This window comes from Aulostomus chinensis, chromosome 14, assembly GCF_037954235.1.
Source record: "Aulostomus chinensis isolate RoL2024-O1b breed Wild chromosome 14, RoL_Achi_v1.0, whole genome shotgun sequence".
Taxonomy (NCBI): domain Eukaryota; kingdom Metazoa; phylum Chordata; class Actinopteri; order Syngnathiformes; family Aulostomidae; genus Aulostomus; species Aulostomus chinensis.
Window position 1 is genome coordinate 5,747,441 of NC_141333.1, and position 16,546 is coordinate 5,763,986.

The 16,546-nt window shown below is 43.8% G+C and overlaps 1 protein-coding gene across 4 annotated transcripts in view; it reads left to right on the forward strand.

Annotated features, from left to right (window-relative positions):
• Nucleotides 1-925: 925 nt before the first annotated feature.
• ddah1 (dimethylarginine dimethylaminohydrolase 1) overlaps nt 926-16,546 on the forward strand; it is a 72,399-nt gene continuing 56,778 nt past the window's right edge. Inside the window, exons 1-4 of one of the 4 annotated variants that reach the window (XM_086224450.1) lie at nt 1,841-2,289; nt 2,380-2,449; nt 3,219-3,338; nt 6,774-7,116. In XM_086224450.1, the coding sequence (XP_086080576.1) occupies nt 6,823-7,116 (294 nt within the window). In that variant the 5' untranslated portion in view covers nt 1,841-2,289; nt 2,380-2,449; nt 3,219-3,338; nt 6,774-6,822. Of the gene's footprint in view, nt 1,230-1,840; nt 2,450-3,218; nt 3,339-5,601; nt 5,826-6,773; nt 7,117-16,546 lie in introns of those variants that run through there. The other 3 variants (XM_086224453.1, XM_086224451.1, XM_086224452.1) reach the window with 3 other exon arrangements.

The window sequence follows — 16,546 nt, forward strand, 5'->3', positions numbered from 1 at the left end:
GCTGCCTGCTGAACTGTTCCCAAACTATGCCAGGAATGTTTCTCGGCGCATTTTCCATCTAAGACCTAAGCTCCACCCTGTCTAAACCTTTTTTTTCCTTCCTTTTTCCCCTCTCCCCCTCCTCTCTCTCTCCCTCTCCCTCTCTTTCTCTCTTTCTCTCTCTCTCTCAAAAGGATTTCCCCCCCCGACGCGTCGCATTTGAACACACTTTTCCGTCTCACATTTTTCCCTTCTTGTTTATCCTCCCTTTTAGATTCTTCCTTTGCTTCATTCTCACATCCATCAAGTTCAATTAGCCTTTTTTGGGTGAAATAACAAGTTGGTTGAAAGTTGTCTTTATTTACCCCCCCCCCCCCATTTATATCAAACAAAGATCAGTTTTTATATTCGGAACTGGTAAGTTTTATATTATAGAATTCTGTCTCATAAAAACACGGAACAGACAGAGACCTTTACACCCGTTATTATTCATCCTCTCTATCCCCTCTGTCTACTAGAACTTATTTTGGTGTCCAAAAATGCTTTTGAATAGACTTTGGTTGCGTGTTCCAGCGGCCGGGTTTAAAATAGCAGTGTTTTTTCTCAGTGAATCTTAAAGGTGTGTGCAGAAACACGTTTAACAGCATCTATTTCTGGCTCTCCGGTGCCTTTATTCGGGGAGACTTAAGCGTTTCCAGATGCGCACCAGAACTCAGACGTAACAATATTACCATATTTGGTATGGCAGTAGCCTACATTATTAACATATTTCTCCCCCTTTCGGCCAGCAGACCACAAAGCATTCCTGACAGCTTAAAGGCTTGTTAAATATGTTCTTCATGCAGGGAAATTCCTTTGTGTTCATTCCTTGAGGCAATTTAACTTTTCACGCAATCTGTCCATCAACGTTTCGGTGTGTGTGTGTGTGTGTGTGTGTGGGGGGGGGGGGGGTAGGTCCCGTTATAGGTGAAGTGATCCAATTTTCCACAAGAGACGAACACTTGGGCTTTGTCAAGGGGGTATCAATAAGTCCACCGAAGTTGTTTTTTTTTTTTTTCAATAATAGCTCGATCGATGAAAAACAAGAGGAGAGAAAGTGTGCGTAAAGACGCAGCATAAATTACTGCCATGGCAGATTTCAAAGAAGACATTTTTCAGGAAGTGTTTTATTTGTGTTAAGGACCGGACACTTTACTCGTCCCACTGTAACTTTCTTGTGTAGAACAGGACGCGGCTGAGGAGCCTCTCCGGTGAGTTTGTGCATTTTTTGTTTCCCCAGATTTGCTCTTGCGGATTTGTTTGTGAGGCAGCGTTTGTCTTCAAAGCTTCCCGGATGATCATCCCAGACGCGATTATCAATCAAACAGCAGCTGAGATGAAAGACTCCTCATCCAGCGAGTCCAGTAATTTACGAGCTGGCTTTGCGTCCGAGGTGGGCAGGTGGACTTGAACGCAGCACACCTTCTGAAGGGTTCGTCTGCGCTGTGTGTCTGGACTGAGGCTGCGATGTGGTGGACGTATTGTCATACTTCCATTTGGAGACACTAGATGGGGGTGTGTGGAGGAGAAGGTGTTTGCCCCCCGGGGGAGGACCGATGTCCAGAGATAAACAATCACCAGCGCAGAGTATTTATATGATTACACAGTAAACACATCCTGTGTTTGAGTTTGAAACGGAGGTGTGTGTGTGTGTGTGCGTGCTATATTTGGACAGGGGGGTGTGTCTGTGCGACCACATGTGCATTGCTGTCCAGTGAGTGTTTCCAAGGCATGTAAATAAATACGAGTTTTAGTTCGATCGAGTTTATTCATACTTAGGTTTCACAAGCGAGGCTCATCTTGTGAAGACTCTGAAGGTTGTCAAAGTGTGACAAATGATGCTCATTATATCATCCGGGTGTTATTAGTTGTCGAGTAAATATTTAAGGCAGAAATCTGTACAGTCTGGAGAGATGCACTGATATGTTGGCCTGATAACCAGTATTAATATAACGCCAGATAGTGGATTAAATAAAAAGGCTTATTTGATATTTGCATTTTTATGATGAATTCTAATGTCATTCATCACCAATCCTGAAACTGCAGGAGCCAGTGTTTTTAGTTTGACCCGTCATTGGTGCATGTTGATGTTCATGACTTTTTTGTCGATTAAAATCTAACTGTCTGAAATCAGATGACTGGTAGGAACTACTTTCTTGACAAAATTGCTGGGCGCATTGATTTGATGTGGCACCGACCTTTTGGGTAACAAGTCAAAACGGTTGTTGACGACATTGAGAGCGACAGTTTCTGCTCATCGTTGCCGACTTTGTAAGAGAGGATCATGGATGATTCTGTGGTTCTATTTGCTGACTTGTGATGTGGGTGTGCTCACACTTTTCACCCACCACTGTTCATTAGCGATGCTAACTAGCGGGCAGCTGACGTCTGTGGGCCACAGCTTCCCAGTGCACGCTCAGATGAGAGAAAGGTATGCATTTCCTTGTCTGGCTGTGGAGAGAATGGAAAATAAGTTCCAAAATTGTTGTGTTCCTTTAAATTTGCCTATCAGAAGTTCTCCGACTTTGTGGAAGTGCAATCCTGGATTAGCCTTTTAATATCTCTCATATAAGCCTGAATATCTTAGACAGGCTGTTGTTGTTTGTTTGCGGTATTGTTCTTATGTCTCTGTGTGTGTATTTGTGTGCGTGCGTGTGTGCGTGCATGTCTGAGTACTGTACATTCATTTGTGTGTGTGTGTGTGTGTGTGTCTTCTTGTGTACATCCGTGTGTTATGGCAATAGGAAATAGTGTTGTCATTTTACGTCAATGGAGAATAACATGCAGTAATCTTCATTCCATAATTACCCATTCAGCTCAGGAAACATTCCAAAAGCTGGACATGTGGCTCAGTTTTGTAATCACCCTGGCATAATAGTTTCCACTCAGGCTGTTTGGGAACCCTCGTTTCCCTCTCACTCTCTCTCTCTCTCTCTCTCTCTCTCTCCCTCACTCTCTCTCACTCTCTCTCTCTCTCTCTCTCTCTCTCTCTCTCTCTCTCACACACACACACAAGCATGTACAGTATGCAAACTGGTTGTACCCCTCCTAAAAGGGCAGGTAGGTCTCTGTCCTTAAGATCACTGGGTGATGCTCATGGTTGCTGAAGCTGCTGGACTGTTTTCTACAACCGTGTGTTGTGGCTTGGCGTCATGGAAACCTGTTGTCAGATCCCACCCAGATCTACTGTCTCTCCTCAGCTCGCAGAGGATCTTCTCAGGAAGTGCGTGGCAAGAAGCCCGCAGCCTCCCGTTAACATCAGCAACTGACTGATCAGGACAGTGAGTTGAAACAACCGATTCCGCCGTATTCTATTCAAGGTGAATGTCCTAATGAGCGTGTGCTGTGTACCAACAACACTTCCTCTCCCTGTCAACTCGCGGAGGAGCGGGAAGTCCCTTGAGTTACGATTCATTTTCATCTGAAGTAGCAGGGGACGAATGAGTTCACATGAGTTTCATCTTCTTTGTCTACCTTTGGCAGCTCTGATTTCTGTTGACCAAAAGAGACGAATTCCTGGTTTTGGCACTGAGTGTTTGATAGTTTTGTCATTTTTAAATTGGTGTTAATCCAAATTAAACATGAATGCATTGTCCTTTAAGAACGTATTTTTTCCTCAGCCTGTACTTTGAAACATTACCACTTGAGATGATTTTGGGGATAACCACGCTTCCAGTTTACCAGCAGAAAAATCCTGATGATAATGTAAAAGCCTGAGGTGGATCTCCCTCTGTCACCTTGGGTCTCTCTGTGTTTGTGTCTAATTTGATTTTCTGGGTATTTTTGGATGGCGGTTGAGTCGCGCTGTGGCTTCATTTTCTAAAACACAGAGATTCGACTTGATCTCAGGCAAGCTGAGTTGAAGTCAAGCTTGTTATTTGCTCCTTCCACAGTGATAAAAGCATCAGAGGGCTGTTCCTGACACTTTTACTCAGTAAAATGCTTATTTGAGAATTTGTTAGGTTGGAGAGCCTGTAAGCGATGAAGCACATGATTACACCCAAACACAACAAAGTCTACAGTCTCAGCTTGTCATCATTTCTCCATCTCCTTAAGAGGTGAGATGATATCAGCATGCGTCAGGCAGGAGGGGGTCAATGAATGGTTGACGCGTTGAAAATGATGTTGCTGTGGCGTTTTTTTTTGGGGGGGGGGCGGGGGGGGTCGCGCGATGATCCTGATATCAAAGATGATTTAAGAAAAAAAGAATGCGATGTAATATGTCAGTGTTTTGGGTTTGAGAGGTGGAAAACAAAAGCATTCCTGGTGAAATGTCCAAAAATCAAAGAAATAGGAGCCTCTTCTGTGTCTATGTAATCTTCTGCTATGAGAGTGAAATTAATCATTCATACGTTGTCTGGTTGTATGTCAGTGCATCCCTTTGATATCGGAATAATGCAGAATTCCTTCAGATTTGGCATAAATTTTCCCTTGCGGGACAATGCACAGCGGTACAGATGGTAAAACTTCCCTCCTCTCTTCTCTAAATGAAACACTTCTTTTCCAGCGCTGTCGAATGCTGAGATATTTCACATTTTTTTGAGATTTTTCAAAAACATCTTTAATCAGGCCCAATTACAGCTGCTGTTGAAGTGCCCCGAGGTATGTTCTCCTATTATCTCCAAAAATAGAGACGGCGACTCTTATCATTTCATGTCATTTCATCATTTTTGTGGTTTTGGCGGTTATTAGCCTCCTGCATTCATCTGCTTGGAGTTAAACACGCCCGCCTGGTGCACCTGTGTAATCATGCATGCCATTTAGACGTCGAGAATCTCATCACCATCATACCATACAAACAGGCTTCACCCGCAGCTGGAGGGTCGTGTCTGCTTTCACTCATGTCTTCAGTAGCTGCACAGTGTACCAGCCAGGTGCGTCTGAAGTGAAGTATGAGGGCTTTCCTTCATCTGCAGAGAGCCAAATTCCTCAGCATGGAGAGAAAAGAGAAAGAGAAGGTCTTTTCTTGGGCCACGTCCATCCACGATGAGGAATGATGGAAAAGAGAAGTCTGGGCGGGGGCAGGTGTTGGGAGGGTTTTTGGTGGGTGAGCCTAGCTGGAGTGGAAAAAGGAATGTGGGGCTCCTGGAATGTTTAGAGCAGTCGGGGATAATTGAGTGAATCTGGAACAAGAAAAGACAAACTGAAGTCCCGCGGTGGAAGAATGTGCTTCTGGGACGTCTGAAGAAACATTCCATCCTTTCAGACAGTTTCAACGAGCCCAGAACCTGCCTTAGATGGCACCATAGGGAATAGAACCCCCCCCCCCCCCCCACACACACACACACACACACAGCCATCCCTCTTCCATACAAACACATATTTTTGCACAGCTCCTCCTATAACACTCTTCTTGCCCTTCTCGTCACACATTGCAGGACAAGAAGACCTCCTCCTTTATATACATTATTTTCCTTTGACGTTTATGCTCATAGTTTTTAAACATCTGCCAAGAAAATCTGTTGAACAAGTCTTGTCAGTTTCAAAGAATACAGGTGCGCAGTTTCCCTGATGTCCTCCGTGTCACCCAGATCTCTCCGGCTCATTCTAGAATGGATCTTTTCGAAGTGTTAAAAAAAATTTAAAAAAAAGAAGCCAGGTACATTTCATTTAACAGACGACGATGTTTTTGTTTTTAAAGCTGAGCTCTCTTTGGGTCACTGAAATTTGCTCCACAAGTACATCTGAGTCAGCCTGTACATACAGACGTGTGACCCCATTGACCTCGCGTTCACCTTTCAAGAGCTAGTGTGAGGAACAGGATGGACAGGGCCAGGCAAGAACTCCACCAGTCAGTATCATCACTGGTAAGTAGTAAACAGGGTTAGGCTTGGAAAAATACCAGTGCTGTCCCTTTAATGAGCGGCAGTATTTGATTTGAGGAAGTATTCTCTAACCAGCTGAGGACTGAGGATGAATTTCCCAAATATTTGTTGTCTCCTACATCAAAATATTGTACAGGCTTGAAGTCAAAGGAGTAGAGGGACTGGGTCTTTTGTGATGTCACATGTGGGTGATCCTTGGGTGCAGTCTTGAAAGGGCAAACTGCATGAGTAGAAAGGACAATCAAAATTCTTTAAAAAAAACAAACACTCCAAGACAAACTGTAGGGTTCGTGTGGATGCCTTTATTTCCCAAAACGGAAGAGGTAATTAATTATTCATGTGAGTTTTACAGTTCAGAAAACGTAATTTTACCATTATTCACTGGCAACAGCTCCTTGAAATGAACATCTTTTCTTGGGTTAAAGTTGAAACACGGTGCCACGAACGCGACTCGAACCGTCGTCTCCAGCTGCAGACTAACATTTTTTATTATTTTTTAATTTTTTTGCAACGTCTGATAGAGGATTGACTTTGATTCGTTTTCGTTGTGCTGCCGTGTAATTTCTGCGACGTTAGAAATTAACGGCCATCACCGGGCACTGCTGAGAGGTGGTGGTCGAGTCTGTCAGCTTAGGTCCGTGGCTGCCTGTCACTTGACGGTTGAACGCCTCACTGACGGACTCGTCGGCTACACGTGATGGTCGGTGCGCGTCACCGAAGCGCTGTCGCTCGCCTGTAGACTGGAGCAGGGCTGACTGACGCTGAATGTAGCCGGCTACTGTAAATAAAGAATAATACCCAGCAGCAGCAGCAGCAGCAACCTGTCAGGGAATAAACACGCACGCCGGGCAGCATCGGGTTAACTGATAGACACTCATTCATTCGCTGAGCTGTTTGTTTGCAGACCCTTTTTTTTTCTTTTTTTAACAGATTCGAACGTGCCAAGTCAAGGGAAAAGAAAAAAAAATAACAAAAAAAGATGGCTGGTTTAATGGCAGGTTTTGGTCATTACACCCACGCCGTCGTCCGGGGAATCCCCGCGTCCCTGGCCAAAGAAGCGCTCCGGAGCACCCAGTCGGAGGTGGACCTCGCCAAGGCGCGGAGGGAGCACGAGGCGTACGTCGAGGTCCTGAGGACCAGGGTCGGGCTGGAGGTAGTGGAGCTCCCCGCGGACGAGTCGCTCCCGGACTGCGTGTTCGTGGAGGACGCAGCGGTGGTATGCGGTGACACGGCGCTCATCACCAGACCCGGGGCAGAGAGCAGGAGGAGAGAGGTAGGGGAGCGCCACCGGCATGTGTTCCGCTGCATGATTCAATAACACAACGAAAATGAAAAGTTTTGATGTCAAAGTGAAGAGGAAGGCGTCCTACCACCCCTCTCACTCCCCCACCCCTCGTTAGTTCCCCACATGGCATAGAAGTAACATTGATGAGTGCTATTAATAGGAATGTAACATCATGTTGGACAGGCATCAGGAGGGGAAGTAAGTTAGTGTAAGGCTTGATTCCTTCCCCTGGAAGTCTTTAATGAATTCAATTAAAGCTCCAGCTGTCTGTCTGCCGGCATCAGTATTATTGTCCACACTGTGCACCATGCACACAAAAAGAAATAGACTGATTAGACAGAAGGCAACGCCCATTGAAGAGATGCTATATGATAAAATATGATGCTTGAATACAGTCTGAGAAGTCTTGATTTCTAAAAGTTTCCTCAGGATTTTCCTGCTCAAGTGTGTGTTATTTATTGCAAGTGGTCACATCTAATTGTTATGTTGGTATAGACTTCATGCGCACACTCAGTTGCAGCTGTGTGTGTGTGGGGAGGGGACAATGAGGGAAACGGTAGGGCTGTTTCTGTGAATGCTGCTGTCATTCCACATCAGAGTCACTGCTCCTGGCTGACGGGTGCTAATGGTCGCCAGCCTCACTGGCAGCAGCGATATTGATTGAAAAGGCTTCGTCCAACCACATGTTATTTATGCTGAGTGTGGAGCGAGTTACATTTGCATGCACATGAGCGAACGCGCCACAAGAACTCTGCCAAAACCGTTTCTCACGTTTAAAAATGGGGAAATATTTTTTTTTCCTCTTTTCATCCAGAGATAACAGTGGTTTGGTTTCTCGCCCGTGTTCTGCTCATGGGAGCTGTCAGCCACGATGAATGAAACATTGCCTTGAGGTACAAGAGCATAAATAAAGTGTTTGCAAAAACAGCACTCTCAAAATCTCAGATGGATTTTGATCTACAGATGGTTTCCAGTGAATTCATGACCTTTTCTTTTTCCGGGCTTGGATTACAAGTCATTCATTTGAATTTAGATACTTTTATTTATAAATGAGATCAACTTCTGATGTTTCTCAGCCTCTGCTTAGTCCTATCAAAGTGTCACAACGTGACTTTTCACTTCCTAGTCAAGAGTGAAAGGCTTTTGTTCCACAGTTTACGTTAGGGAGCAGATGGTTTTTCTCCAGTTTATAACGGCTGACAGCGCCGTAATTCCTGTTTCTCAACTAATACCTGAGAATGGTACCCTTTATCAGTGGTGGAGGAAGTACACTGTCCCTTAAGTAAAAGAAGATACTCCCAAGAAAATACTGCTGTGGTAAAAGGAGAGACAAACGGGATGTTGAGTTCACTTGAATGTCAAAGGTAAAAGTACACATTCTACTGTACAGTATGTGATGTTTGTGTATTCCAGTGCTTGGAAGCGTTCCATCCTCCAATCATTGATTTGTAAAGGTCATGCTAAAGTGATGTGTGCTGTTGTTGTGCTGCTCTGATCATGTACGTGTTGAAGTTTGCAGGCTTCATGTTTGGAAGTACATCATCCCCAGGTTTTGAAGTGTTTTCTATGCAAATGTTTTTTTCTTCAAGTCAACGGATGAGTTCAGATAAATGTAGTAAAAGTGCAATATTTCCTTTTGGAATGTAGTACGGTAAAAAAAGTACAGTCACGCTCGCGTTTGTGTTTTTGATCATAATCACTGGGTGGTGCTAAACCAAGGACGCGGCAAGGATGCTAAATCACGCCAGGGGTAGACTTGTTCTATCCAGGAAACATGCTTATGTATTCATATTTGCTGTATGATTTTTACAACCACTTACATGAAGCAGGCCTGCCTTATTGCATGATCCAAATCTGTGTCAAACATGTCGGTGGTTGTTTCACGGAGCGAGGCAGGACTTTGAAAACAGCAACATGCAGAAGGGGCGGAGACCGTGACTATAATATTGGCCTAAAGGCATACTTACACTCCAAGCGTTGCTCGGTCAACAAGACTAATGAGTAATCTTGCTAACAGACAGACTGACCAACTCAAAATGTAACCTTTGTCTCCTGTGTGTGTGCTGCTTCAATATCACCCCCCCCCCCCCCCCCCCCCACCCACAAACACATGGTTCTGTCATTATTACTATCAGTCTTGGACCGGTGGACTTCTGGAAAATGAGGATTTGTCGTCTTGGAGTCAGACCTCTGCTGGGGAATCATGCTTCATCACGTCCTCTGTGTGCTTCAGTGCCGTGTGTTGTTGACACAGATTATGTGCTGTTTGCTATCGACTGAACGTTGTGGTTTGACTTTTATTACGTACAAAGACTTCTGACACTTCAACGGTCTGGCGTGCAGATGATGAGGCTGCTGCATCCTAAAGCTGCGAGGTCGGTTGAGTGTTGGAGTGAAGCGAAGGGGGATGGAAGAGTCAACAAATTCAGTGTGTGACTCTGATGAGTCGGCGTTCTAAGCTTAATGATTAATGAGGGACATGGAACTGGCTTCTGTCAGCTGCCTGGCTGACTAGTCGCTCTGCCTCCATTTCCGTAGTTTTAGACTCCCATTTGTTGCTGACACTTTCAGCTGCCAGTTAGAGCTGCAACCACAGATCAATTAGTCAATCAAAAGAAAATTTAAAGCAATTGATAGTTTCAGCCATAAGGTGTTTTGGTGGTGAGCACTGTTGCCTCGCAGCTGTGAGGCTCTGCAGAACATGCAAGTTAGCTTAGCTGACGTCCTGACAGCTTCAGAGCATCTCTTTTAACTGGCAATCACCCAGACTTTAATGTTGGAAGAGGTACACAGTAAAAGTGTGGGGCCACAAATAACCGTCATGGTTTGCTTCCTGGTTGTTTTCAGGGCTTAAAAAAAAACAAACAAAAAAAGTCCTTTATTGTGTACGAACAAACTTATGCAGAAGAATATTTCATGAAGGCTTGGTGTGTACTGTCAGATGAAGATGGTCTTTGGAGAAAAATGGGATAATAATCTGTAGATATTCTTGAAAATCCAAGGTACTCCCATTTAAAAGGCCTTTAATACAGGGCGAGGTCATGTCAGCGGTAGATCTAAGATCACCAAGATGTTCCTGCCACATGTGGACTTCATCAGTTCCACCCTGATTAAAGGCTTTTAGGAGAGTACCACAGGTTTTTTTTTTTTATTATTCATATTTATACATTAAGGTCACTTTATGAGTAGCCAGGATACCTATTTGTGCTGCAAGTGAAAACCTGGACTGGGTCCAAGATTGGTGCTTAAAATCTTTAGATCCGAGAGAGACCAGAGAGATGGAGCGGGAGAGCTGATGTGGGTATTCAGAGGTGGTCTACGTATGGAGGACTCATTTGCTGTTGTTTATCTCTTCTAAATAATTTTGTATTCCATCAGTGGAATGTATTTAGTATTTCACCTTGAAACATTTGGAAGATGAGACCATCAAATTGAAGTTTTATACGATGTAATGGAGACATCTTCCATATTCAAATCTATAATACAATATGGATGCTACGCAGCATTTCTTTGAGGTTGCAGGGTTCTTCTCTATAATAGGAAGCCTAATAATTCGGGGACATGTTTGTATAAATGGACTATATTATTGTACACTGCAGACTGCTTCTACGTCTAGAAACCATCCAACTAAGAGCCAAAGTTAATTATTCCGCAATACTAAACATTAGGCTGATAAAAGCCACTAAATCAAGCTGGATGCAGAAAACTGCTTTGAACCCATTTAGGAGGCGCAATTTAAAATGGCTGCGAGGAAACCTGTTGTTTATCCAACTGTTGCAAACAGCGTGTAATTAACCCGGAGAGCCCTGCAGACACCAACTGCATCATAATTCACATCAGTTGAGTTGCTCCGTGGGTGTGTAGTAGGTTCGTAACTGCAACCCCATGGCCAGCAGTTCTGTGTCTTGGCTGCAGGAATGTTCCTTGATGGTGAAGTGACCAGGGTGGCACCATGTGTTGTTAATATAAGCAGCAACCCCGCCGCATTTTCCTTTTCCGTTCTCAGATTCTTTCCTATCTGGATAACCGTCTGAAAGCCTTCAACAGTAGCCCAGTGTCTTCCTGTAGCTCCTTCTTGTGAAACGCACAACTGATAGAAATCCATCTGCTTCCTCCCTTGTGCATCCCGCGATTCCACATCAACCATGATTAAAATGATAATAATGACAGTAGGAGAGTGACATGGTGGACTTGCTTCTCTTCCCTTATCGCTTTGTTCCAACAAGCAGTAAAACTGGTCATAAATGTCCAGTTACCAACCTCGAAGTGCACTGATTTTGGACAGATTAGCTGTTGTTAGCTATTGGTCACCATTAGCTTCAAGCCAAATAAACGTAGCTGACTCGTTCTGCATTCTGGAGCCACAAATAAGTGATGCAGTGGGGCAAAACATCTTTGAGCTCAAGATTCCTTTTTTGTTAGTACTTGAAAGGCAAAAGAAGTATAATTGTAACACCAGTGAGTCACAGTATGTGTCATCTATTTAAAAGTGGAAATGTCCTCAATGTTGACATGAGGAAGACCACCAGAATGTGACAACTGGAATGAAACGATGTACAAAAGTCTGGACCATAGTCTTAACTTAGTGTTCACGCACACGCACACGCACACACACACTAAAAAAAAAAAAATCTGTCAAGAGAAGGTAAGGTATCTCAAGAGCAAGTATTCTGATATATTATAGTATTGATATTTTGTTCCACTCCTGCTGACAAGTGGTTTGATGGACAGCAGCAGGCATCCCTTAACAGAACTCCTGTTTTTTCTTAACAGAACGTCTGGTTTTTCCTTTCTTCCTCACTTGCATATTTTATTAATTGTTTTTCTGCAGCAACTCAGATAATGAACTGCTGAAGTGTTTTTATAATGAGGGTCAATTATGCAAAACTCTGAGTTTTACTGGTATTCCTCACTTGGACTCAAGGGGCGGATACTGAAGGCAGTAACGTTAACATGTAGATGGACAAGGCCAGTAGAAGTAAAATATTGGCCAGCTGTGATGGTTTATGGGAGGTAGGCTGATGAGGGGTCCCGTCTGTGTCCTTATTCAAGTCCAGTTTAGAACACACATAGTACTACATAGTTTTGAAGGTACTAAAAAGTGATCAAAACCAAGGAAGTAACCTAGTAAGACAATTTTCTCATTTTACTATCAATTTGTTGTGGTTACAAACTTTTGGTCGTGACTTAAAGAGATGGGATGGATGGCAGTGGTCACAATAGGTTTATAAACACAAAAATTCAAAATTTGCACCCCCGACCAACCTGAGGAGGAGGACATGTGCCCTCATCCAGTGCACATTTGTATCTGCACTCTGGGAACGCTGGAAACCGAACCGGTAGTCCACTGTGTTGATTGGTTAAACTACCATGATTCCCCAACGTAGTCGCTTCATTGAATAATAGTCACATCCAAATGGTATTTTGACGACACACTCGACAATAACAAGGTGGGGCTGCTAAATAATCCTCTCTCTGGGTGCTGAGAGAGATATGGTGTGAAGCCTGTAATGCTTGGAGAGTGCCTCAGTTATCAGTCCTGATTAGAGCTGAGTATCATCACTGACCTCCCGTTACGATACGATTTCGATACACTAGGTCCCAAGTCGATACGATTTCCGATACGATTCGATACAATATACGATACGATATTTTAGTTACAATACCAATTTTGCTTTGGTAATGGAAGAGATTCTCAAAGCACTAATGCTGTAAATTCAATTGTAAAAGTAACTCTCTAACCTGCTGCATGATTAAATATTAATATTTACATTGAGAACTGACCATTAAACAATAGTTATACAACATCATGCACTTTTTATTTAAATGTATGACCGTCATTCAAAACAAAAGGGCAACTTAGACTTCCACAAACCGTCAGCAGCTCAGCAAGATGACTCGCGGTGTGGCGAGCTTCAATCGCCCGCGTTTGTAAAACGTGGGACATGAGGGACCAGTTACTGTCAGTGTAATGAGAGGTGATGGTCAAGTAGGAGTCTGTTGCTCTGCTTGTCCAGCTGTCGCAAGTGATGGCAACTCTCTCTGCCGATGTCATTGCAGTTGCAACGTTGTTTTTAACATCTCTGTACATCTTTGAGATTGTGACTTGACTCAGTTGTTTCCGTGTCAGTAGCACATAGCGTGGTTCCAGTGTCTGGACGAGGTGTCTGAAGCCTACATTTTCTACCACACAGTATGGTCTGAGATCCTTGCAGATAAACATTGCCAGAGCTGAAGTGATGTTCTCTGCACATGGAGGCGTGGATGGAAACTTCGTCCCAAATTCTCTCTCCAGCGAGGGTTGTTGCAGTGACTTGTAGTTTCCTGGTTGCTGAGTGTACTCTGGGTGATGCCTCGTCACATGGCTCCAGAGATTAGTTGTATTTGTTGTATTTGTACTTTACCTCTACTTTGCACATTTTGCGCACAGCATTATTTTTGTCAAGTTTGGCGCAGTTTGCTTGCTTCTTAAAGCCGAAGTGCTGCCAGACATCGGCTCTTAAATTTGCCGGAGATTAAAGTTGCACTTCTGCCATCTTGTTGTTCTCTGATCGGAGGCACATGGCCTGGATCTCGCGAGATCTGATAATCTGACTGCAGTAACGTTGCACTAAGCACTAAATCACGCGAGACTAAAGGGGCAAACAAAAACAAAAAAATAAACGGGTAAAATCTAATGCATTTTAAAAGATCGATACTGGGATTTATGTATCGATAATCTTTCCTGCAAATGTATATCGATAAAATATCGGTATATAGACATTTTTAAGCCTCCTCTAGTCCTGATGAAGATGAAGACCTGTTCAGATAGTTTTACAAGAGCCCGATTAACCGGACTGAAAGTATTTCCTCTTAAAGGCTGTTGAAATTGTAGCAAGCACAGCAATCATTCAAAAACACCGCACAGAGACGTGAACAGATAGGTTTTAAGGAGAAAAGCTACACTAGTTTTTGCAGTGTTGTTTGGTCAGGTCAGGACGATGAATGCAGGTCAAGTCGTCATTTTGTTGACTCTGAAAAACTCCTCCGTATAACTTTGGCTTGCTCACTAGTGTGATGCAGTTGGGTGACTTTTCCTTTCTGTTTATATTCTAAACTGGTTGTCTCTGAGTCCAACAGTGAAGTCAAAGTTTATTGCCTAGAAAGAAAATCCCTCTGATTCTCTCTTTCTCCTTCCTGCTGCTGTTTTTACTGAAGTTCGGACCGAGCGAACGGGGCAGTGATGGGTAATTTATCTTGATCAGTCGAATGAATTTTCCTTAAATTCCTCGTGAAGTGATGACTAAACCTTCCACCTTTTACCTGCTCTGCTCAGACACTGTTATGACTTTAAGTGTAGCCATTAAGTGTTTTGGAAGTTCCCATTCACATTTACTGCATGTGTTAATGGTACACTGCTGTAGGCACTTACTGTAAGTTAAGCTATGCGACTGGAAAATAATGGTCATTAAAATCTGTTACAACGTGTGTAAAAGACTTAGGTGTCAATTTAAGTCTGGAGACAGGATGGAAAATTCTGCTCCATAGACACAATATTTAGGTCATGTTTTTATAGACATAATATTTAGGTTCAGTTGTTGAAGTTTATGTGTCCATGAGGGCCTCTTTCCGGTCATGCCTCACGTAGCTACCCCCGAACTAACGGCGCACAAGCCTTGTTTTGACTAGACAGCTTGCAGATGCAGATCCCTCGCTGTCCTCCCTGCTCTTATATGACTTCCTCAACGGAACCGACCTGGTTTCCTTCAGGGAGCCTTGACATCCGTGTGTGAACCAAGGAGGAGGGTGAGATACCTGGAACCCACCCAGTAGCATGCAGGGATGGGGTCATCCTGCCTTCTCCAACTGTCTGTCACATTCCTTGCAGAGTTAACCTGCCCTTCCTCTCACTGTTTGTCTGTCTGAGTCCTCGTCTGGAGTGTGTATTATTAACATCATTGTGCTGCAGCCTCTCCCGTCCTCTGGCTCTCATTCATTCATTATCAAAGGTCCCCTAAGATCTGAATCTGGTTACATTTACAGGACATTTACCTTTAGGAACCTTTTGTTACCGTGAATCAACCAGTCAACAAAGTCGGGGCTGTCTGTCGGTGAGACAACGAGAAACACTCGACGTGAGTAATATAGGGTAGCCTACTTTTATCGGAAAAATGAATTATGTTTCCAGTAATATGATAATAGCTATCGTAAATTACCGTGCTGCAGAGATGTCGTTCGTTGGCATGAAAATGCGCTCACATTGAAAACACATTGAGAACCAGCAGTGGAATCGAAATTAAGCATATCCACATTCCACAATAAACTGTTTTGCAGTCAGCCAGACATTTCAACCTCGCTTCTTACTGTAAGAGCAGGAGTTTACCTGCGTAGCTAAAGCAGTGACATTATGTCCTTAGAACAGCCTGAGGAACTGGCTTGAGTCAAGACCTGAAGATTTCTGAATTATCAGAAAGTTGCATCTTACAAACTTCTTAGTACAATATGGGTATTTACTCTCAGTCAGGGCCACCTGTTCCTGCTAAGAGCTGCACGGAAGCTATCACTGAGCTAATGTTAGCTTACTGATTGCAGTCGCTGTCAAGGCTAAAGTGGCTGAAAAGAAACTTACCACACGCTCTAAACTGCTAATTCAAGGTTGTTCCTTCTACAGTTGTTCTGATACCATAATTGGACATGCCTTCGATACTGCCTAAAGTGTGGTATCGGTGAATGATGAACAGTAATGTTGTGCTTTCAACAATTTTCACCATGATTTGTGTGTTTTTCTGTCTCAGCGGAGCATCATCGTATTAGCCCCTAATGGAACGCGACTACCCAGTTAGCTGCGTTAACTCTGACCGACTTTACACGCAGGACATCCGTTAGCATAAATAGTAGCCCAAGCTAAGCAGGAAATGGTGCCTTGCTGCCACTGCTAACTAGCCTATATATATAGATGTGTGTAACTGCCCTGAGGTGGGAGTTGGTACTAAGGCAAGTTCTGGAAGGGAAAAGTACCGATTTTCTTAAGCACACTTCAGCTGGTGATTCTAGCAACTTCCTGTTTACGCTATCAATCAGAACTTCTTTTAATAACGTGGTTAGGTTTGAGAGACCATAAAGATCTAGTGATGGATTTATGAATAACTCCTGTGACCCAATCTAGGTCAGTGTGGACTCTCATCGTAGCGTTCCAGTTTGTTCTGCAGGTGCCAGAGAACACATGCCAGGATTTTACCTTTCGTGTGGATTTGGGAGTCTTGTGTAAAGACAACGCAACATGAACAGACCAGACAGCAGCTCTCTTTCCACCTTGCCTCAGACCATGCCCAAGGTTCACCACCTCCCATTCCCACCCGCCGCCTCCCCTAAAGCCAGCACATGCAGCCTGCGAGACAGCTGCAGGAGACTTGCGAACAGGAACTCCTCTCAGCCGGTC